At 31.2% G+C, this 26,077-nt stretch overlaps 1 protein-coding gene across 1 annotated transcript in view; it reads right to left on the minus strand.

Annotated features, from left to right (window-relative positions):
• The window catches only part of Gfrl (Glial cell line-derived neurotrophic family receptor-like), a 238,459-nt gene that overhangs the window by 118,169 nt on the left and 94,213 nt on the right, over window positions 1–26,077 (minus strand). The window contains exons 2-4 of the mRNA XM_089177345.1: window positions 25,732–25,854; window positions 11,353–11,523; window positions 4,441–4,585 (exon numbers count right to left, since the gene is read on the minus strand). Coding sequence (XP_089033471.1) covers window positions 4,441–4,585; window positions 11,353–11,523; window positions 25,732–25,854 — 439 coding nt within the window. The remainder of the gene's footprint in view (window positions 1–4,440; window positions 4,586–11,352; window positions 11,524–25,731; window positions 25,855–26,077) is intronic.

Consider the following 26,077-nt stretch of genomic DNA (forward strand, 5'->3'; position numbering starts at 1 on the left):
TTTATAATTCTCATCGCTTCTGTCACGCAAATCTCGCATTTTACACCAACAAGCAAACTGTTTGTAAGTCAGGCTGGTTAAAAAGAAAACGGTTATCTTTTAAATCAACGACGAACATCGTTTCTATTACTATTCTCCATCTCATTTTATCTTCTTTCTCTCTTTCTTTCTATATATATATATATCTTTTATTTTTTGGTCTTTTATTCATTTTACCATCTCTTTCGCGAATAAATATTTTTTTTGACGATTTAAATGTTTAGCAAAGATTCAAGCATAATATACAACGGAAACAAGAATTTGAACCGTAAATGAGATAGGTAAGCTCTAATAAAATTGAAGGACTATTCGCATCATCACGAGGTAAATGTTTACGAAACATGATGTTGCAATAACGAAAAAGTATGGTTAATAAAAAATTATCATCGTTTTAAAGTGCTCCTTATGAAATTAATATGTTGTAAAGCCAACGATTTAAACGTCCGGTAAAACATGTTACATTAAGAGATTTTCTACATTAAACATTGAAGAATAAAAAGGATCTAAAAAAATGTTTAAATTATATGGAATTATTAAACGCACTTTTTACAGAGGGCTCAAAAAAATATTGAGAAAGTAGATTCGAAAGTTTTCTTACAATGATCCTCCTACAATCTAACTTTTCCAATCGTTTAAACTTCGTTCTTCGATGTTCTTACGTCGACAATTTCTGTATTTTTAATCTCATGAAATCGACAAACGAAACGAAAAGAAAACCCGTTTCAGTCCGAATTGGTACAATGAAATGGTACGAAAGACAAGAATAAGACAAGTTTACTAAGGAAAAGTATAGCAAAGACAAGAATCGCTGTTTCAGGAGAGTAAAATCGAAAAATCAAAGACAGTTTTGTCTTCCAATCGAGTAACTTTCTTCATTTCATGATTTTCCTCTATCTATTAAGAACATAAACTTAATGAACTAAAGTACGAAGTAATAAAATAATGATATTAACGGTACTTGTTTCAATATGAAAGTTTCATACGAACTATATTCGTAATATTTTCTCTAAATTTATATGAACCTTTTAGACTCATCAACGAATATACACATACATACATATATACGTCACGGACGAAACGCAAAGATCGTCAAAATTACATTTTAAAATTTAATGTAATTTCAGGAGTAAGATTTTCTCTCGCATCTACCCTTACATTACACAGATACATTTTAATAAAGCGTTCTGAAGATACGTTTAAAATTACCAGGAAGTATATCCTCTTCATTTAATTACCTTATTTTATATCATTGATAAGTCAATTTTTTCCCTTTTACCAATTTTTCAAAGTACATTTTAAACCCTCTTATGCATTCCAAGACAGAGAATATAAAATTTTAGTTTTAGCTTACGCTATCGCAATAATCAATCTTTCCTTTTCCATTTCTTAAAAAGTCATACTTTCTATGACGATATTTTAAAATTTTATCGTTTAACGTAATTATCTTCAAATTATTTTACACTAGGTAAAATAAAATATTAACAAAGAAGTTAAAAATGTTTGGTAAAAGAATAGTTTCTACACTATACGATGAGGAGAAAGTAAACGAGACAAAGAGAAAGGTCAAAAGAGAAAAAGAGAGACGGAGAATGGGATTTGGGAAGAAGAGCGAATGGAAAAGACTGTAGAAACAATTAGCGTGAATTTCACGCCGGAGATTTTGATGCAGTTTTCACGTTTCCCCGATTGTTTTAGAGCCGTTGAATTTTCCTGACAAACTGGAAAAGAGGTAGAACGAACGCCCACTCGCGTAGAGGGGCTTGCCAGTTAAGCCGAATTCAAACCAGAAATTAGAGCGAATCGTCTGGTTCAGACCGTTCTGACTGTCTATCTGTTGATGGTAGCCGCTTCGAGGGAACGAGAAACGTTCAAATTTTCGTCATTTCCGAGAGAAAGTCCGATGGCGAATGCACCGTTGGCTCCCCGATGTTTCGTGTTGAAAGAAAATCCTAACTGTATTCAACAACAATAAAATTCCCTAACAATAGATCTTTTCTTTTGTTGAATAAAACCTGTCAGAAGTAACAACTTTTCTTTTTTCAAGGTTTTTTCTTTTTCATTCAATTAGTATCAGTGATTCAATTAAATTTATAACATAATTCGTTTCTTTATTATTAACGCATTTTCAATCACGAGTATCGTTTTCGGTACACGTTGCAAATCATTTCTACGTCAAATAATATTTTTCTTATTATTAAATAAATCAAAATAAAAATGTGTTCTATTCAACAACCGTCTAGCAGCTGTGTCAAACTTCTTTTATTTTTAATCCCCGTGATATATTTTCTTTCTTTTACTGGCATTTCGGAGAACAAAGAAGGACAGATAATCAAAAAGTCAATTAACGTTAAAAGTTATTGTATACGCAAGTGTAAAAATACCATCACATCATATAGCTGCCACTATTATAAGTTTTCTATATAAAACACGTTTTTATTCCTTTTAATTATTTAGTCTAGTCCAGATGCTTTTTAAAATTTTATTTTTAAAAATTGATTTGCTTCGCGAATTGCAAAAATAAGTTCATGGACTTCTATCAGCTGGACGGTTCTGGTTTAAATCAAATTCCTCTTTAAATCTGACTCCAAATGAAAATGTTAAAAAATAATGCAAAGAATTTTTAAATAATAACAAAACAACGATTAGATTACTGAAAATTGTATAAATATTGCTAACTTGCTAAATAATTAAAAAACAATAAATTAAATAACAAAGGAAATTTATTAAATAAAAATAAATGAATTAGTTTAAATATTAAATAAAACTTAGACAACAAATCGGGAGTTTATTAGGAATTCATTTTTGATTTGATAAAAAACTAATAGAAAACGATTAGAGGGTAAGAATTCAATTAGATAAACGAACGATAATAATTGATAATTAATAATTATTAATAAATAATCTGAAATTGTTCAAATATTAAAAGGAAAATAATATTCTTATAAAGCACGCGTCGACTTGTTAACAGTAAGACGATCGAATTATAACTCTCCTCTTGTGTGTTTATATCTCGGAGAAAAAAGAAAACATACACTGAAGTAGAAGTTAGGATAAACATAGTTTGATTTTTGAAAAAGGTCGTTGACGAGTGTTTACCAAAGTTCTTTTATCAATAAGAACCACACATACCAATGAATTTATTTTTTTATCAAATCAATCAGTACTTTTTAATATTCTAATTATAAAACGTGATCAATAGACAAACGACGACGAATTAACGATTGTTTACTAAATATATTTAATTTTCTATTTTTGCAGTAAATCCGAAATTTTGTCGAGCAAATTTATTCCTCTGCAAAATAAAATTATTTCTTTTTATATTTTTGTTCTAAATCTAAACTTACAACTTTAATATAATATTTTATTTTCGTATATAAGTAATAGAATTAGTTTGGTATTGTGTTATATTGGGCGATATAAATAGTAAGTGATAGTTATGTAGACTTAATTTTAAAATCGTCAAATTTGTTTTAAATACATTGTTTAAAATGTTGTTACTTGATGAAAAAATAATCTGTACAAAATTTGAAGTTGATCGAATGACGGTAAGTCTCTTTTTCTCTCCCTCTCTCTCTCTCTTTCGCTTTCATGGCAGGTTGTGTTCAACACGCACAAACGTTTATCGTATACATCAAGACCCGAGGGCGATTTTTAAAGTTTCCTAGATACTTTCGACTTGACGATAAACTTAGTGAGTTACGGTATTAAGAAGGAAGTATCTCGGTTTAATGGAATCACTACAAAGTGCTCGTGGAAATTTTCTTACGAGAGAAACAAGATAAAGGAAACAAGTAAACTGATATTCATAACTTGTTAAAACTATGACGTCGGTCGATTGATTCCATCAATGATCTTTAAGAATTAAGTTTTAAGAAATCGAATCTAACTAGTCTTTCTTTTTCCTTAAAATTCACCTCGTTATTTATTTATTTTATTTTTTGTTTTTTATTTGTAAAATAATGTTTCCTTCCGTAAAAAAAAAGAAAAAGAAACGGGAGGAAGAAAATTCGTAAAAACGTAGCCCCGTAATTTATTTCAATTTCAAACAATACGTTTGAATAAGAACAATGATACAGGAGAAAAAAAATATATATAAAGAAAACAATGCATGGGAGTTTCAAGAGATAATGAAAAAAAGATAGAAGAAAATAAAACAAGGAGGATGGAAATAAAGAAAGATTTGCTATAAAATGAAGAAGCATTTGTGCTATGGCCAACGGTAAAATTCTCATTGACCGTATTCATTATTATCCAATATTCAATAGTTCGTTTAAAAAGAACTTCTTATATTAGATATTGCGTTGATGAGTTGTTTGCGAGTATTAGTCGAGTATTTTTCAATCTCTATAAATTTACGAAATAGGTTAAATACGAAGAACCAACAAACTCAATATCACTCACCGACTCTCCATTCTGCACTTGCCCTCTCGTGCTTTACAGCTGCTTTTGAAGTTCTCCAAGATCTGATTACACAGCTTCGCTCGTAGACACTCGTTCATGGCGTGGGTGCATGTTGGTAAAGGTTCTATTGGGTGCTGCTCCTTATCTGTAAAAAAAAATATTCAATTCATTTATAATAATATATAAATCCAACTAACATATACATGTATAATAAGTACATCTTGTAAATATCTAATTTTGTAAAATAGAAAAAATGAGAAAGATTGAAAACACAAATAATATCCAATAGTTTTCATGAAGATAATATAATTTTAACACATTCACGCCGGCTCATACCACCGGTGGCTCGCGCTAGACTGTCCCATCGGGCGACGCGTACCACCGGTGACCAGCACTAGATTTTTTCATCGGGCGTCGCGTACCACCGGTAGTCCACCTTGGTCCAGGTATAAACAAGTAAAAATCGCGCGCCTCCAGATGAAGCGTTCCATAGATTCGAGCGCCGCCCCACAGCGCAGACACTGAAAATCGGCGCCGGCATAAACGTGTTAAATTAATAGTAACATTACTAACACTTTATATACCTTTACTTTTTTAATATTTTCTTTCGACTAATTTTTATCTGGTTTCTCTCTTATCAAATATTTCCACGTACTTGTAAGTTTTATTTTTTATTCAACACATTTGGTTCTTCTATCTTTTATTTCTTATCTCTCATCCTACTGTCATTCTATCTCTCAACTCTTACACAAATATGAAATTATATTCAATTTGTATTCCTTATTAATTAAAACAAGCTTGACAAAAAAAGTTCACTCAGAATCGTTTATTTTTGTTTACCTAAACATGTCTATTATCACTCAAAAAAGTCTAATTTTAAATGAAAATGTTCTTTTATACAAATACTATGGACGCATATTAAACTATGAAACCTTGCATAATGAATTTTTTAAATATGAATATGCAATATTTTATTTCATAATGGAGAGATAAAATGGTGTTTGTGTGTTTTATTTAAAATTATAAACTCAATTGTATAATTTTAAGAGATCAGATTTATTTTATTATTTCTCTTTCGCTTCAATGTATGAATAGAAATTTTTTTTCCATGGGACGAAACAATAACGTTGAAAGAAAGACAAAGTAAAAAAGAGAATGGGAGAGAAAAAGAGAGGCAGATTAATAAACCAATGTTTTTAATCGGATGGAAAAATACGCTCACAGGAAAATTTTGGAATATTAACAAGCGTTCCTATTTCGATCGCTCTTCGGTGTTACCGTAATCCTATATCGGATTACGAACAGAAACACGAACGCGAAGGTACACGCGTGTTTTTTTATTAATGTACTATTTCCGAGGACGAATAGATTACATTTTTTTGGCGGACGTTAAGCCAAATGCGTTGTAAAAAGCGAAGTAAAAATACAATCGTACCAACGTTAAAGAGAGAAAGAGAGAGAGAGAGAGAGAAAAAAAAGAGAAAAATGGAAGATATATAACGAAAAATAAAACGATACTCGAAATACACTCCGATCGTCGTAAGTATTTACGAGGGACGTGCGTAGATTGCAGGTTCACTTGTTTAATAAATAATTATAGTCACCTGTAAAAATCTGATCGGCTTTATTTTGTTTATCTTTTTACCGTTTATTCTTCGAAATATAGTAATAAAAGTGTTATTTCAAATAGCTGATATAACGACATATAGATGAAATACAATCGCATGAGGAAAACCAATAAAATTATATTATTATTAGTTATATGCACAGACAATCTCGATTAGTAACAATTAAACTCAACGAAGGTAACATAATGTTTTGGTGATATATTTATATCTAATATGAATAGGAAAAAGAAAGAAAAGAATGATTATACTAAAATTATTACAATGAGATGAGCAACAGTGTATTATATAGTGGAGAAAATAAGTATTGACACAGAATACATTTTCTTATACTATACTTTGTACATTAATTGTTTATCATTGTTTATTTAATTATTTTGCTAAAATATATCTCTCTAGTATAAAATTTAATTTTATTGAAGCCATAGAGATTAAATGAATGTACAATGAAAAAAATGAAAAAAAAAACCAATAAAAAAGAAAAAATAATTTTTAACTACAAAGAGTATCTTTATGCGTTTTTCATCGCATTTTTTTATTGCAAACCAATTTAATCTTCATAGCTCTTATGATATATTTTAAATTTAAACTCAATAGAGTTATATTTTACAAATAAAGAAAAGAAATTGGAAAATTAAATAAAAAGTCACACTTTATATATTGATAAAAAAAAATTATTATAAAAAAAAAATATAAATTAATTTTACATTATTTGTAATATTTCTACATTTGGTACTATAGATATTTATAATATAATCCGATAAAGCAATCAAAAAAATTCTATTGAAAAGGAGCTGCAATGAAGAAAAAAAAAATAGAAAAAGAGAGAGGGGGGGAAAAAGTAAAAAGGAGTGGAGCAATAAAATAAAAATGAAAGAATATGAAAAGACAAAGGGATAGATAGAACTCGGGTCATTGAATTCTTTTGCTCTTTGTAAAGGGATAAAGGTACTTCGATAAGTGAGAGAAGAAGGATGAACAAATGTTAGAGAGGAACAGAGAGAAACGGGAATGGGATGTGTGGTAGATGCCAAGCCAAAGATGAAGGTAAGAGCGAGAAAGTCTTATTTCAGTGAGAATGAAAAGAAGCGCATCGGGAATTATCTGTGAATCGTTCAAAACACTCAAAAGGCTTGGCGGCCCGAACGAACGAGCCTTCTGAAAAATGAACAATGGGGTTGCACATAGAGAGGAAGGGATTCAACGCCACCGGGGAAATGTGTATAGATATATATATATAATATATTATGTACATATATCTTTCTCTAAGTATATGTTATATAAGCATTATATAAAGAATATACATGATTTAACTTTAACTGCACTGAACGTCTTCATATTTTTTGTGACGATCTTTCAATGAATAATTTTTTATATTAAAATAAATCTGAACTTAATGAAATCAAAATGAATTTCTTCAAGATCATTAAACTCGTATCAAAGAGGAGTTATTTTCTCTTATGTTGGATAACTAAGAATGAAATTAAAATGGACACCCTATGTATATACGTAGCTATATATAATGATAGCTATATATTATCTATGTAAGGATACGCAGTTAAAGAAATCTGGATCCTTTTGTTTCTTCTTCGAAAGAATCGGTTGAGCAGTCAGTTGGCTTTTAAAGAAAATTCCTGCTTGGAAGATCTTGGAGACCGATATCTCTTGGGATCTTCCTACCCTCTCTTTCTATCTGTCCCTTTATCACCCTTCCCCCACTCTTCTCTCTCTTTCTCTCTTTCGATCTCTTTTCTTACGCTTCATGAAGAAGGGTGAAAGAAGACGCGCGTCCGATTATCGGGATCGTTAACTTCGACGCCATAGCTATTAGCCATCCTGCTATAGTGCAAGTAAAGCGATTGAATTTCTTTTTCTTCATTCCTCTTGTCTCACCCACCCTTACTCTCTCTTTCTTTTCATCCTTTCTTTCATTCAACGACTTGCGATCGGCCGAACTTCTCCGACATTTCAATCGGTCTCTGCTAAGTACTTTAAATCGATTTCTCGAAGAATTTCCAACCAAGAATCGTAATCTTTATTCGATTCGTTTCATTTTATTTCAATTCCTTAATTTGTTCGGTTTTTTTTACTTTCCTTCTTTTTTTTCTTTTTTTCTTTCTTTAAACTTTATTTCGAAAATTATATTCCTTTCTTCGATAGTACAATCAAACGTAAACAGAGAACTACCCGCTAACTGCTGATTACGTTTGTAGACATTAAGACGAGACTAGAATTTCAATTGATACATACTTCCTTGTAATTATCGCAGCATATTGCGTGACTACGAAGTTCTTTTCAAGTTTCCTTTGAAAAAGTAAACAAAAGAGACAAAGAGAGAGAATGAGAGAGAGATAGGAAGAAAAATAGACATAAAAATTCGAGTTATATTTTCAATCACAATGCAATCACGAGTTTCGACGTGAACGAGAAGAAACACTCGAGAATAATAAATCGTGCAATTAGTCAGCCTTGGGTCACGACTTAATTACTTTTATCTTACACCGTGAACCGCACGCCTTGCTACTGAAAGCCGTTCATACAAGAGAGAGAAAAAGAGAGAGAGAGAGAAAGACCAGTGGATAATAAAAGCTGCCACAGCCGGTACCGCAGCTACTACGAAACCTGGAAGCTTCGGCACTTAATGAGATTAAATCCGGTCTGGTACTCTTTTAGAAAAAAAAAAAGAAGAAAAAAATAAAGAATGAAAAAAAAGATGAGAAGAAAGGAAAAAATAAAAAGTAGAAGACAAGAAAGAAAAGAACTAAAATAAAATCTGCCAGAGAAAGGTATACAAAGGTAAAATGTGTTACACGCACAAAGATGCAAGTAGCTTTCGTTAAATCAACATTAGTGGAAGCAGACTTCTAATTCCTAACGGCTTTGAAGATCCTACCTACCCATTGGATGCAACGTTATTTCCAATTTCTTTAACGAATTACTCTAATTTCATTTATCATTCGTCCCTTCAAGTTTTAATGAAGTTCTATCATAAAAACAAAACAACTAAAGATTAAGCTTTAAACAGTTTCTTAATAAACCGCAGACCTTAAAGTATATTTTTAAATAATAAATTATTTTTGATCAAATAGAAATATAATATTTATACCGCATACTTTTTCGAATTAACAATAAATCTAACTTTACATCCTTTAATCTTTAAAAAAAATAATGAACGAAATTGCGCAATAAAAAATATTAATGTTTACTGTAATTTAATATTCAATGTAACATATGTGATACATTTTGTCGTCATTAAATTTAATAAAAAATACATTATGATAATGTGATTTCTCCATTATGTCTGCTTTAATATTTACTTAAAATAAATAGTATTATTTTCTCAGAAAATATTGTAAAGAAAAATAAAAAAATACACGCACACAATAGAGAGGATTAATAAATTAAAATGTGTAGTAGTTTAATTTTGCTAAAGGAGTGATAAAAAAAAAATAAGAAAAATAAAGAAAATGTTGTTTTAAGGGCATTCTTGGAACTTTGTTCTTTTCTCGAATTTTATTCCAAACGCGAGATTCGAACTCGATATCAAAAGACAAGGGAGAATACGAAGCAAACGGGATTTCGCAATACGCGTTGTCCAACAACTTGCTTTGGTCTTTGGGATCGTTACAAGTTTTCTTGTCTCTTCCTTGGAGATATCGAAGGGGGCTATACGAGCGGAAGAGGATGTCGCGAGGAAACCGGAGAAGTTCTCTCGAAAGTGCTGCGACATCGTTTGTTATGACGATGTACTTGATACCTCTCGCTCGACCGTAGGCTTTCGCAAGGATTACGAAGTTTCCTAAGCTTTAAAGCCATTATTGAATTTACCATGACAAACCATCACGAATGAAAGTAAGTACATATATACCTACTTTTGATCTTTCTTTGACTAATTAAAAGGATAGTCTTAACCTTTTTTTTAACAATTTTTATTTTTTACATATTCATATAAAAAATAACACACAAATTTATATTTGTGGGGTTCAAAAAGAAATAATAATATATATAATAATAACAATTTGGAGTTCTGATAGAAATATAATAATATAGTTTATTCAATCTGTTAATTATTATGTCGAGCGGTATTTACAAAAAGTTTATAAAAAGTGACGTGGGTGCAAAGTACAGAGTACAAAAGAGTTACAAATATAAGACTGACTGACTGATTATATAACAAACTGATATAACAGATAATAGACGGATTCACTATGTAACAGATAGATTGATAGCTAGTGGATGCTTCCTAACTTTATTTCACATATTTATATCAAAAATGAGCTACACCCCTTTAGAGTGGGAAGGAAATATATGAATCTTATTGGCTAATACTAGTAGGGTCCATCCCCATAGTCCACCGATGGGAACAGCTTATGTTTTTGGTAAAGATCGTAGTGGAAATTATGCATAAAGGAACTTTGTTTAGAATAAAGAATATCATTTCTCTTTATATGGTGTCGCATGTGTTTATATAGGAATCCGAGACCACCCGAAGAGCCCGACAATGTACAAAGGTTTTCGTCGCACCAATATGTCTCGATAATTCTTGAGTTTGTTCGGAATTTTATTGCACTTCAAAATATTTCTTTTAATCTTTGAGTGGAGTTTTTTCTTTAACTAAGTTCGATAAAATATTCAAACAGAAAATAAAATATAAAGGAAAGAACTAAATATAAGACTTATCATCTACATATTTTAATTTATATTGATTGCAAGAAATACGACACAGTGATAATTATTTGTTTATAATTGTTATTATCACGTAGTAATATCTATGGAATATATTATATAATAGTAAGTAGGGTAAATAAAAGTATTGATACAAATTTAATTTTTCGATAATATTACGTGAAAATCTATATAATGTTTGATGCTTTAGTTTTTTTTCTTTTTACGATATGTCTTTCGAATTTAAATATTAAGTATATTGTAAAATAATCATAAAAAACGAATGTAGCATCGTTTTTAGCTAATATATTATTTTGAACTTAAATTGAACTCGAATTTATATTAATAAAAGCTATTACATTTTATCGTAAATTAAAAATTTTGTCTGTTTGAATACTTTCATTTGGTATTGAATATTACATTAATCAACAATTAATTTGATGACAAAAAATGAAATAAGCCTTGAAAACTACAAATACACAAGGTTTATAGTATCAAAGTTATATGATGTTGGTTATTAGAGAGAAAGTTAATATTGCTAATGTAAAATAAAAGCCTTTTGAATACGAGCTATTAAAATCGTTTGATAAAATTTTATGTTGTGTGAAAAGAAATGACTCACCTTTTTTCTGTACATCAATGCAGGGATGATCGAAGAGGAAATTTTGGAAACTATTGCAGTCTGGATCGACGTGCCGCTCTTTACAAAGACACGTGGGTCGAAAGAATGAGAAAGCTTGCAGACTATGAAGTGCTGAACGACACTTTGTCACTGTCACCGTTGAACAAGCCACTGAAACAATTTTATTATTATTCTTTAGTTTATTTATAAATAGATAATCCATTGTAATTGTCATAAAAGCAACAATGAATCAAACTAATTTGTATTTAATGTACATACACGTGTCACGCAGAACGTGTTAAACATTGTCGTACATTCAAAGAAGAAATAATTTTTAAATAAGAAATTAAAATTCTTTTATCAACCGATGAAACTCTTAAGCGAAAATTTAATACCAAGATAACTTGCATTGGTTGCAATTATTCTTAACTCGTTGATATTATATTATTTTATATTGACATTATATAAAAAATGTAAAGTTTAGACTAAAATTAATATTTTCATCGAAGCGATATGAATAGCCGAAATAAGTTCGACGAACTATCTTCTATTAACATATAAGCATGAAAAAGTTCTTCTTACGATGCACAACACGATTTGTTTTGATTCAATTATGTATTATTCAATACATAAAAATGCAATGATTTTCTATTCTTTATTTTCGTACACCACTACTAATACATGCACATCTGTGTACAAGGCTATTTGATAAAGAAAAATGATTCATCATATTTTCCTCATATAATTAACATTTTACCGATCGATAGCCGATTAATCGGTTGAGATGTCAATCAACAAGATAGCTACCGGCCAAGAGGCCAGTGAGAAGTGTATATAATGTTGTACCGTTATCGGTCGATAAAATGTTAACATAGTTGAAGAAATAATCGAATTTCGCGTTGTTATTTACTAAATATTTTGGTGCCTTAAAAGGAAAAAAATATTTACCAACTACTTTTATACTTAGCATAGCTGGAAATTTTACGTCAGATTATTGCAAATAGAAAACACGATAAATCAAATCTTTTAGATTCTACTAATAATGTTTATTATTATCAATAAACGTTAAAATCAATAAATATTAACAACTACATTCTCGCATTTTTAATGTTTCATATTGATTCGCATACGGTATCTTGAATATAAATTTATATTACTACGCGTTGCAAATTAATGAAATTTATATAAAATTATTTGATAACAATATATGAAGTTTAAATTATAACAAATAGAGTACATAAAATTAACTAATAATTAATTATTTCCTTTACGACTAATTAACGTCGTGCTTCGTCAGATGTTGTATAGTTCTTTCTTTTAGAGACGTAGATTGATAAGGTTCCCTAACCTCAATCAAAAAGATTACAATTAGTATTTTACGATATCTTTTTGCATATAGAACTTTTTTAATTATGAGACAATAATTAAAGATTTGATATCAATAGCTGTAAACAATGCGAACAAATTTGTCTATTAGAAATAGTGTCAATACTTTACAAAGTAGCATAAATAAGCAAACAAAAATACGTTAGAAAAACGTTAGAAAATATAAATGGAATTTATAAGCTCGATGTTTTAAACTAAATTTAACACGTTGTATCACATATCATCCAAGGAGGAACGAGTTAATAGGAAAATAAAAATGATAAAATATCGTATATACAAAATTTTTAATTATTGTCTATTTCGATGTTTTTCGTTGTGTTATTTTCGTACAAACACGTTCTCTAAAAGCCACTCGACTTTTCTTCTTTACATACCCACACGCATTTCATCTTTATTAGCACGTTGATGCAATATCGAAATTGGGTCGACGTTTCGTTGCATAAAACAATGCCGCTGCCATCAAACTCATCTCCATCAGCTTGATAGGAAGAGTACGGGCGAAAGGTTATTATTCGAGGAACGACGCGTCGATCGAAAATCTTTTATGATAGAAAAAGAGTGAGAAAAAGAAAGAGCGAGAGGGAAATTCTGTTCAGGACGCTTTCAAGACCATTTTTAAAAGCTGGATGTTTCCCGACGCTCGCAAACTTCCAGCTCGTTTCACCGAGTTATAAAATTTAAGATCGTTTTATGTTTGGGTTCAACCAACTCAATTCGTCCTCATGAAATCAAGTAAATTTCGTTGAAATTGACAATAGCTAAGGGGTATTTAATCTCTACGAAATCTTAACCATAAGAAATTCTTTAAGAAATCCCGTGTCTCTTTATCTCTTCCTTTCTCTCATTCTCTTGTTGTTTTTCTTTCTTTTTTTATCTATAGAGAAACAGAAAGAGAGAGAGAGAGAAAAAAAAGAGAGAAAGAGAGAAAGAGATGTTTGCATTGCCAATTTCGTTCCACGCAGTTACTCCTTCTTTATTCGTGCCTCGTACTATGAAAGACTTTTATTTCCTCATCAGCAGTACATCGAAATTAGGTCGTGACACCGAGGTTCAATGATTAACGTCTTTTTAAGTGTTGTAGCTGTAACGGTATACGAGAACTTTATACTACTTCCCGTAGTGCTAATAGCATGGTTTCGAGGGCGAACGAAAGGGCGACATTCCCTAATTAAATCTCATCTGATAATATTAACGAAATATGAATCGACCGTACCGACGTTTAAGCATGGTTACTATTGTCGTTGCACAATATATGTATCCATATACGTATATGCATATGTATATATGTACGGATGTATATATGTATGTATAAATGTTAGTTCATATAGTACCTACGAGCCACTTTGAATAACGAAATCAATTAAAATAAAAAGATTGAACTTTTTGGCGAATAAAAAAAGGAAAGAACAAAAAAAAACAAGAAAAAAAAGAATAAAAGAAAATACAATAGAATAAAATAAAAATCCGTCGCGATTGAAAAAACGATTTGTCCGAGGGAAAAAAAAGCGGGACGAAAGTTCAGTTAGCTCTCGTCCTAAATAAAATTAACCCCGATATTCATTGAAATAAAAAGTTCGTCCTACCCGAGCGCAGAAACTTTAACCAATGAAAGCCGAATCCATTATCTTTTCCACGACTGTGACGCAGACGACGAATGGAATTGAAATTTCACATAGACCTTTGTCATTTTCCACCTGACGTTTCGTTGTCGACGACATCTGGATTCATTACTTATAACCTCGGCACGGCTTGGTTATTACGAAACTTAGGATGTCTCGCTATGGCAATTAAGGAGATCCCTTCTCTCCTGCCTTATTTTTTTTTGTTTCAATAAACGTTGTACTAATTAATCTATGGTCATTTTTAGCCAAGAATTTTTGTTAAGAAGAAAATTATTCTGAATTTCTAGACAGCGTGAATTTCTAAACGGGTGAACGAAAAGAATACTTTAAAATTATTCTTACGAAATAAGATCTAAGAAAAACAAAGTTTTCAATTAAACGAAATAAACTGATTTGAAGCAAACGTCGTTATAAATAATAATTGAGTGAAATGAAAAGAAATAAATCGAACTTTAATCAAGAAAACAAAAAACCATTTCGAAACGAGGTATTTATATACTCTTTGAAGTTTTTTTCTATTGTATTATTTGTACAATCACAACGAACGAACGAATGGTCCAGTAAAAGAGAAATAGAGAAAGAGAGAGAAAGAGAGAGAAAGAGAGAGGAGAAGGGTAAGTTTCATTGTGGCTACGATTATATCTCTGCTCGTGTGTTTTTGTTTAATGCTTTGGTGCTACGCCTATGAACCGTATATACCAATGGCAACAGCAATGAAAGCTGCTAGTCTGGTAGCCGCATGGCTAGTGTTAGATAGAGATGAGGCCGTGCGATAGACAAGGAAGGGGTTTGACGGTGTTGGCTAGTTGGGTATTGCCAGGGGGTACCGGAGAATCAACCGAGATGGATCATACGTTGCTGCAATCGTGTGGTAGCCATCTGAATTCAGGCTGCCGGACCACATTGCAGTGCTCGAAATGCGTCCGAAATGCATACGTAGTATATGCAACTCCTGGGCGAATGCCCGATTTCCGTGTGCAAAGCCAGGATCATTCTAGTTCCCTGATTTTCGTTACCTATATATAATTTCTTTCTTCTCTTCCAATTTTTTTCCTGTCTTTTCTACTATTCCCCCTTCTATTGCTTTCCTTCCCTCTCTCTCTCTCTCCCTCTCTCTCTCTCTCTCTCTCTCTCTCTCTTTCTCGTTGATTTTTCTTTTATACTATAATATTTTATATATATTTCCCCAGTACACGACACATATTATTATCAACCGAACAAACTTCATCACTTTTTCCTCTATAGAGAAATTTAATTATTGATACAATGGTATTATAATTATTGCCCTGATTTGCGAGAATTGTTCTCCATTAATATCTCTCACAAATTTTTCTTATATGTCAACAATTGTTCGCTTTAATTTGGAACGTATTTTATTCATATTGAAATAAAAATATGGAACGCACGTTCGACGTGATCTTCTGTTCATTTTTTCTCATTTGTAAGAATACTTATCTATAGTTGATTAATAAACTATGTATATATACGTAGGTTGGAACTTAAATAGTGGCAACTATTTATTCACAACCGATATAAAAGAGTTACATGTTTGCACCTGTTACTGTCCTTTAAAGTAGTCACCAGTGTTGTGTAGAACCCGTTGCCAGCCATATGGAAGGCGTAGTATACCGTTAGCAGAGCCTGTTCTGTTGGTGCGAATGGAGCAGTCTATTGCCTGTCGAATCTCTGGAAGAGTTCTGAAGCGAATGCCACGATGGGTTCCGCATGAATTGACGGAAATGCAAAAATGGATGCGTTACAACGCTGCTCAGACGGACTTGGAGCGCTATGAGCGCGAAGGAGAGGCTTTCCTACGCCGTATCGTAACACTGAATGAGACATGGCAGTAGACCGTTGCATTCGCACCATCAACAGAACAGGCTCTACTTACGGTATACTACGCCTTCCAAATCGCTGGCAACGGGTTTTACACAACGCTGGTGACTATTTTGAAGGATAGTAACAGGTGCAAACGTGTAACTCTTTTGTATCGGTTGTGAATAAATAGTTGCCAGTATTTAAGTTCCAACCTACGTATAAGGGACCTACGAACTTTTTTTTTAAGAATAACCTTTATACATATATAAGGTAATACTGAAAAGTTCGTAGGGTAGATTTCTAAAAAGTTCGTAGACTATTTCCGAAAAGTTCGTAAACTATTTCTGAAAAGTTCGTGGGGTATTTCCGAAAAGTTCGTGGGGTATTTCCGAAAAGTTCCTAGGGTATTTCTGAAAAATTCGTAGATCCTTTATAACGAGATATGATCAAGTGCACGTGTACTTTACGAAAATTCAATGTCGATTTTCTCGAAAACAGAGCCTCAAACGAAAAATTTTTATTCCGTATTTTCGATTTACTTTTTCATGTAGAATCACCCGTTTTTCGCTTGTACCACCAGTTACAGATCACCCTGTATATATATATATATATTAGGGTGGGTCAAAAAAATGATTTATTTTTTTTTTCAAATGCCACGGAAAAATGGGTTGCTAGACACCTTAAAACAATTCTCACCAAATATGAGCTCTTAATTTTAATAGGAAGATCCTCCGCATCGCAGTTTTTTTTTTTTCAGTCTAATAAATTAAAATTCATACCTCATTATTTATTGATTGTACAGAAAAATGTTCTAGACGAATTTTGTAGGAAATTTAATGCTCTACAAAAAAGGTATTTTATATTTTTTCCGTAAACCTCACCATTTGAATGATATTGAAGATTTAAATTTGATGATTTTTAGACAAATTTCATTTTTGTTTATGAATTTTATAACTCGACAATAAATACCTATTATAAGATGCGCAATACAAATTTTTGTAGGAAATTAACTGCTCTATAAAAATGGTGTCTTATGTTTTGGCGATTAAATTAAGCGTTCAAAAGATATTCAGAGACAAACTTTCATGTGTACTGATTTATATATATAGTAGTCTAATTGTATTTTAAAAGAAATTTAATGAAATATAAAAATTTAACTTTGTTTATCATTGTTGGAAAATAAAGGTACATTTCTATCGTATCATAAGATGAGCGTTGCGAACGCACCATAAGTAGAGTAGAAGTATGCGTGTGTGACTATATGATGTATGACGTAAGATCTAACCGAGATGCCGCAAGCGACGGCACGATGAGGAGCTGCTCTCGAACGCACGATGCGTTATAGTTGTAAAATAGTTTTTTTCTTTACTTCTCGTTGTTCTTTTGTTTAATAAATAATTAGTTAAGTTTACTTATTTTATGTTTTGTTTGGACCTCAAATAAATTTAATAATCATAATCATTATTTAAATACATCTATTTTACGCTGGTTTTACGAAAAAAGAAAAGAACTATAATGCGAGATATGCACAAAGTATCATATGAACTAACCACTAACAGATTAACTTCCTATTTATATACGCTCAGCTAAATTCAAAACCGCTAAGATAGCAGATTATTCGTTAGAAATTGCAATTAGAACGCTTTTAATAATTTAAACAAATATAAAAATATTTAATGTTATAATTAGAAAAATAAGAAGATCAATTTTGTTAGTTCCAATAAAATAAAATGAGTCATCGAATAATAAGAATAAAATGTATGAAGATAAAAGTTAAAAATAAGAACAACAAACGGGGAGAAAGATGAGAATTTTATTACGAAATATAATCGACCAAATATTCGATTTTCGATGAAAAAATTTGTGTATTCTATAAAAGCGAATAATATTTTGCTAACTCATCTTCTATATTTTCTGTAATTATATTTGAATAAAATTTATATGCACAATGTGTTTACCAAAAATAAAATCGAATTTACAGATATGTAAATACAAAGATCGTTCCGATCATTAACGTCCATTAAATGTAATTAATAGTCATAATCTCCTTATATATATATATGGATCATCATCATATATATGAAAATCTATAACTGCATATCGATCTACATTTAATAAAATTGATTAATAATAACCAACGTGGATCCAACTTTCTTTCGAAACTAATTGAAAGTTCTCGTCAATTAATTACAATTAAATGGATAATGGTGAGCATTTAATTAACCTGTTTTGCAGTCTCTCTTCGGACTGCTAGTTCATGCATCTCCAATTTCTAATTATTGTTTCACTCGTTGATAATCTATGGCCGTGTTCCCAAGACATGGGTAAACAATTAAAGAATTACTTAACAACATTAAGACAGCGTATATTATATATTATATTTATTTATTTTTTCTCTTTCTCTCTTCTTCGTTTTCGTGTTTCCTTTTCGTGCTATTGTATCCCGAAATTGCGTACGATTCTTTATCGTAACAATGTACATTGTATTTTCGAATAATGGAAGTCTTTGAATCGGTTCCCACTTTACTAAATTATTTCATTCTTCTTTCTTACCAAGATAACGTTTATTAATGTATAACTAATTTGTGCTTTACAATTAGTGAAACGACGGCTCTTCGAATCAATTATTATTATTATTATTATTATTATTATTATTATTATTATTATTATTATTATTATTATTATTATTAATTGGCGTTAGGAATTCGAAAGTTCATTGCCGCAAATACTAAATCCCGCCAATATTCCTGTTTCTGAGCGCGACTCCTCCATTCGCGGTTTCGTAGCCCATTTCCTTAAGATCTTTCCTAATATTGTCCTCCCATCTACGTTTCGGTTTATCCAGTGGTTTTTTACCGTTTGGTATACCGATCAGTATTTTATGCGCCATTCGATCCTCCCCCATGCGTGCCATGTGACCTTCCCATCTTAATCGGCATAATTTTACGACGTTAATAATGTCCGGTTTGTTGTACAGTCTGTGTACTTCTACGTTATGAAGTTTTCTCCATTCGCCCGTTTTCTTATCGCGTTTTGCATCGAAGAATTTACGAAGGTTCGAATCATGAATACATTTTAATAATACTGGGATAAAACAAACTTTTTTTCAAATAATTTAAATGTACATAGGAATTTTTAGAGTGAAAATTTCTTTATGAACAGCAATAGTTGAGAAATCGTTGAACTGTAATAAATCACTATATTTGGTAAATAATCCTCGGTAAAAAACAAATATACTAACAAAATTTCAAGTTTACTTAATTTTTGATTGAACGCAAATGCGAAATAAGGTAATAATATTTTATGTTACTCATCCACAAATTAAGTACTCATGTCATCAGTAAATTGCTTCATCGTTAAAAAGTTTTAATTACATTTCGACCAAAAATGTTTGTGAACATTTTATTCGTGCATTCAATTGCATGTTTTTGGAATTCTACTATAGTAATTTTATGGAAAGTATGAAAAGATGTATACCATTTTATCGTCATTAAAATAATATTTGTAATAAAAAAAAATTTAACAACTTTTCAATCTCAGCTTTTAATTCGCAAAAAAAAAACTAACAAAAAAATTGATAATCTTTTTCTTCTTTCTTCATATTTTTTTTTCACATCGCTTCTTTATCTTACGTTAAAAGAAACCGATTGAATTGAAATAAATGGTGTGTACCATCTAGGATTATACCGTCTTTACTTCTCAATCATAATTTCTTCACTTTCTTCCTATCATTGTTTACCCCCCAAGACGGGTTTTACTCACCCGTATAATAACTGACAAATGACGAAAGATCTTTCTTTCTAAGAATGACGATTTAAAATAACATTGTGAACAGAGTACCTCGTAAAATAAATTATGCGAATAAAAATTGGAAACATTTTAATATACGAATAGAAAATTTACTAAATAAAGCAGTCTATTTTTATTAATTTTATAAAACTATAGTTCGAATAAAATTATTGTTTTTCCTCTATTAAAAATAAATTCTACTCATTTAGATTATTAGAAATACAATTCATTGAAGTATGTATAATGTATAATGCATAAAGCAATGTATAATGTGCTTAATAAAATTTGTTGGATTTTTTAATAGCCTATGCTATAACAAACAATTCGCGATAACATCGACATATACAAACGTTCTTCTCATATGTTTCACAGACGATTCGTTCTTATTTCGTAGCTATATGTGTGTGAGTTATTTTAGAAAAAAGCGTACAAAAAATTTAATGTTTTTTAGAAAATTTCATTTTTTGCTATAATAAAAATGTGATTATTTTACTTTTTAATATGCGATAAATAAATTTTAAAGTACAATGGTAAAGTAACGAAACTGACAACTCGTAGCAAATTGATATCATTTTTAATTTCCTTTCCCAAAATGATAATAATAATAGAAAAAATAATTTTTGTTTATCGATATTCCTATTGGTAAAAAAAAACATTGTTTTATATTGTAGATCTTTCTGCTATACTAACATAGACAATGATATACTCGGCTTTTAAAAATCCATAATAACTTGGGTTCTTGTATTACCTCCATACGAGAGTTTAATGTCTCGGTATGTTTCAAACGTGGACCAGCTGTCTGAAATGTAAGAAAACTTTTTCTTTCCCAAGTCTTATGGTATGTCCTTTCTCTTTTTCTCATTCCCTCAACGGTGTACCATTTCAAAGTTGAAAGCCTATTCAAAATTCATGTGATCCAACCATATAGACTATGGTATAAAGTTTTCCCTTTCAAGATCTATTATTGTCAATTTTATTTTAAACAGCGGTGTTTAAAAAAGTATTAACAAGAATAACAAAATAATTTCAATATCTATAAGACCCTTATTAACTCTTTCACTACAAACGCCGGATTTACCTGGCATCAATTTGATAATCTTTGTGTACGAGCGCCGGATATTATTTAACGTTGTTTTATTAACAATTAACCTTCCTGTAATTTTTAATAAATGCGGTAAAAACGTATAAAATGTGGACTATTTATATATAAATAAAAGAAAATATTTATTATCAAATTGGCTAAAATTTCATTCCGTATTAAGATATATGTTTTTTCTAAGGGGGTCATTTATCGTTCACAATGGGAAGTGGTATACAAAGCTCATATCAAAAGGGTTAAATTCACTTAAATCGATACGTGATTGTTAATATGCCAAAGTGTTACAGAGTAAAGGACGCGATTCGTTGCAGTAGGTATCGTTTTGGTTATAGGAATAATTCAAAATCCACTATTAATCATCGGTTTAGGTACGATTGTTGGAGCCAATTCACTTAATGAATGCATTAGTACGTAGGACAGCCGACTACTGTGCCAGTTCGGTTTTACCGTTAATCGGAATGACCGAATATCGTGTAGAAGCGTAAACCTTGCTTTCGTGTAATCCCATTGCCATTGTATTTTGCACGTGCTACATTTGAACAGTAATGTAAATAATCTAAAACACACCATATCGCGACATTTCTAATTGTTTATCGAATATACTTGTTAAATTGATCATTAAGAAAAAAGAAAGAATGTTAAAAAAAATTGCAAAGGACTATATAAATCGAAGATGATAATATATTATCCCGAGAATATTTACATCAATAAATCGATTCGGTCAGCTTTAAGAAACTTTTACCATGGTTTCTCGAGTGTATCGTGTAGAAGATCAAAAGAAAAGTAGTATAGAGCTTGTCGCGATGTCGCTTATAAATTTAGCTTAAGGTATCGTTGACCATCGACCATCGATAACCATCAAGCATCGATCGAAACGAACGCTTTGCGTACCCTTTGCACCCTAGCTAAGAGATAAGCTTCGAAACGACGACGTAGGAATTAGTATCGTCTCCCATGAATCAGAATTAATTCGAATGTTAACACGATCTACTTTTTTCTATTTTTCTTTTCTTTTCTTTTTTATGCACTCATATATGTAAATTTTACTTCGATGATAAAGTTGACTAAAAATTTAAATAAAAATAGACTTTATCAAATAACTCAAATTATTTAATAATACAAAACGATAATTAATTTTTTCAAATATCTATGTATATATTTATAATCTCTTTTTTTCGTGATATTGAATCGAAGTAGAATACTTGCAAAAGACATTACTGTTATATACACTTCGTTCATTACCAATTATATTTTCCTTTTCTTTTATTTTTTTGTTATCGAAGTTATCTCAGCGATTCAGAAACACGATCGTTATTTCTAATATAATCGAACGACCATAAGTAGTGTCAAGTCCAAAATGCCAGCTAAGCCTTTTAATAAGGGAGTCTAGCCATACTATGGCGTACGATGCTCGACACGTTATTACTTCGGATAGTTGCATACTTGGAACGCCACCGTCTGGCCTTCCTATCATCATAGGCAACCTAGAGCCTCGATCTCACACGATAGCCGACCATGAAAAGATTTTCCTCGATCGCACCGTCAACACGTATCTACTTATATAGGTACATATATTTATATACCTATATACAAGTACACACATAAGGGTACGTACATATAGAACAGAATACATCTATAAAGCATCTTTGAGAATGTATGCAGGACTCTGAAGCATTTCCGTGGGTCTCCTATAAGATCTGCCTCTGTATATTCGAAGCTTAACATAGCAACACCTACACATGTATATATGTGTCGACATAACACGCATTGGAAATCCTAAATCGACGTACGCTTTCCTAAACGTCACATAGCTCTCTCTCTCTTTCTCTCTCTCCCACTCTCCCTTCTTACCAAGCGACAGTTACCAGGCTGTCAGATGCACGGATCGAGCAACTCCAACAAAGAGGCAAATCGTTTGGCTACTCGGAAAATACCTAAGCGAGTTGCAGCAAGAAGTACTATCGAAAGTGGTCGCTGGTAAGTATTGCATTGGAACGTGTATACATATAACAAAAGAAACTAACCGAGGAGTAGGGGAATTTATGCAATACTTTTCGATCCATTCTCGAACTTCTTTTCACGACGAAAGGGGGATAATGCATTAGAAAATAGGACGAATTGAAGTTTCGAAGAATTGTTACGGATTGATAGATGTATCCTATTCATACTTATGTACGCATATATATACCGATCTTGAGTTATTATACATTGAGAAGTTTGCGATACATCGACGTTGTCATCGTTTCGGAGTTGGTAGAAAAGGTTCTCGACGTTATTAATATCGATGATACCGAAGGGGCGTAAACGAGTGTGAAATTTCTGAGATAACTTGATTACGATGCGGCACGTGCTAACGTAATAATCGGATAGAAAGTTACGAGCTTCGTTATTATCGCGCTCGGTTAGTGGTCGATCTAGAAACCCTTAACGAGGCTGAGATATAATATGACCAAACAAACGAACGATAATCGATCGAATGCGTTTTCGCGAAATGATTCTCTATAGAAATATTTGTACCGAAACGAGCCACGAATTGTGAAATGTAAGAAAAAGATCAATATAATAATTAATTCAAGAAAAACTAATATTACGATATTCGGATAAAAACTTTAGTTTTCTCTTTTTCCAAAAAGTCATATTTATAAAGAACCGTTGAAAAAATCAAGATTTTGCCAGCGTTAAATGGCATATGACGGTTTAGTTGTTTGGCCGAAATGAGAATGGTTAATTTGGTTCTGAAATACTTTGTGACCCAATGAACCACCGCGGCTTTTTCGCAGTTCTGTTCCCCAGGCTTGGCAAGAGAAAACGCTCTGGTTAATCCGCGACGGCAATCGCGTGGAAAATAAAGCGTTTTACTCGATAGCGAAAGCTCAATGTATATATACATATATGTATATATATTTATATATATATGTATATGTACGAACTCCGTATGTGTTGTACATTCGTAAGTGCTACCATGTTCGTCCATTCACCCATTCCAGATTTTACACGACAAGGATGCCTTTTAATGCATTTCGAATAGACACTAGGAACAGTAACGTAAAGTGCACGAGGAGCTTTTTATTTTGACAATAATTGTAACCTCCTCGTTCGCCTAATTGGACGGCAATTGGCCAGAACTTGATCAATAAGAGCCATCTAGAACAGAGATTGCACATCTCCGGGGTAGCAATTCGCAAAGACAATTAGCGGACAGATTAGAAGATGAAGGCATCCAGCCGCCGAAATTTCGACGCTCCGTAATCGTCAGCCATTCCTATCGACCGTTTTCGACATTCAAGCAAAATCACTTTTACCTTGACTATGAAATGAACACGTTTGTGTGCAACTCTCAAGAGAAGGAACCTACTTCCTTTCCGAAATAGATGAAGATATTTGTCAGTTCGATATTTTATGGATCTTTTTTCAATAAGAAACTTTTTAACGTGGAAAACACTAAATAATGACAGAATATTCAATGGACAAAAAAATCTAATAAAAAATGCAACTCTTTTATTATCATTATTTTCAGATTTCTTAATGATTCGATAAAAGCTCAAGATTTAACTTTAATGTTTCGATTCAACTTTAATTTGGAAAATACAATTAAACTACTACACTTCTTTTCTCTCTGCTTTTTGAAATACAAAATAGGAAGCAACTCAATGTGACGCTCAATCTCTTCTCTATTTACTACTCTAGAATATTGATTTCTTGAAATATATTAATTTATAATTTGTTCTAAATTTATATATTTCGAAGTCGATGCAGAATATCACGTTTGCCGTTTTGTTTTTAACTATAATACATACAATTAAACGGAAAAATATCATTTTACATTCTCTTTACATTCGTATTTAATTGCTCGAATATAACTATTGAATGTAAGAATTGAAATAATTGAAAAATAATTTACATGACAGATAATACGAAAATTATACCATAGAATTTTACAATTCGTTTATTTCAATCATTTCGTTTTTATATTTATTTTAGGAACTGTACAATGCTTTGTCACAAGAAGTAAAACAAGAATTCGATTTTACATAGGTTAAAAGAAAAAGTTAATTAACCATACTAATTGCCAAAACGACTAACGGATTTCTTTTATTAGTTAATGAAAATGAAAATAAATCGGTTAAATGTCACACTTAATCGTTGAAGTATAATCTTGCATAGTAAAAAAGAAAGAAAGGAAAATTTTCACCTAAGAAGAAAAAAAAAGAAGCAAACTGTAGGAATAACAGAAGGATTCGTTTAACAGGTACTGGTAGCTAGGAATAATTTACAATTTTCGTCAGAGTCGTCTGTTGCGAAAGCATAACGCGATTTCCATCAAGCTGGAGAGAACGAATCAACGAAAAAATAGAAACGAACGAAGGAGAAGCAAAAAAAAAAGAAAAGGGTGGATAAACGGGGTCGTCGACCGTCTCTTCGGCCATTCTCATTTGCATCCTTCTCGTTACGTTGAAACGTAAAAACGAGATAGAAAATATGAAATCGACCGAATCACCGCTCTCTTTCTGTCTGTTCACAAATTAAGTTTAATTTTGGATGCTTCATTCAAAAGTTTGCCTTTTCAATAATAACTACTTCATAATGATAAAAAAAAAAATAATACAATTAACACAAAATATAATATATTAAAAGGAAGTAACCTTAGGAATTCTTAATACTCACCTAATTCTGGACCACAGACACGTGGAATAATTTCAAGAATAGCACTACAGGATGGATCCTCGAAACAAAGTTGACGAGCGTAGAGGCAATTCAATATAGCAACACCCTTTTTGATATCAGATCCTGAAACAATAGAAAGAATGTCTCTGTAATCATTTGTCAATTATTTTTATCTTATTTTTCGCGCCATAGCTTTATCATATTTTAATCTTTAATTTAATCCGATTAAGTATAAGAAATTTTTAAAGAGGATTTGTCTCGATATTTGAAAAAGACTTATGGTTAATATTAAAAATAAAACATTAAACGTTTTCTATAAAAAATAATCATATATATTATTTTGTAT

This window comes from Polistes dominula, unplaced genomic scaffold (assembly GCF_049000335.1).
Source record: "Polistes dominula isolate Pdom_NZ unplaced genomic scaffold, Pdom_raw_medaka contig_20, whole genome shotgun sequence".
Taxonomy (NCBI): Eukaryota; Metazoa; Arthropoda; class Insecta; order Hymenoptera; family Vespidae; genus Polistes; species Polistes dominula.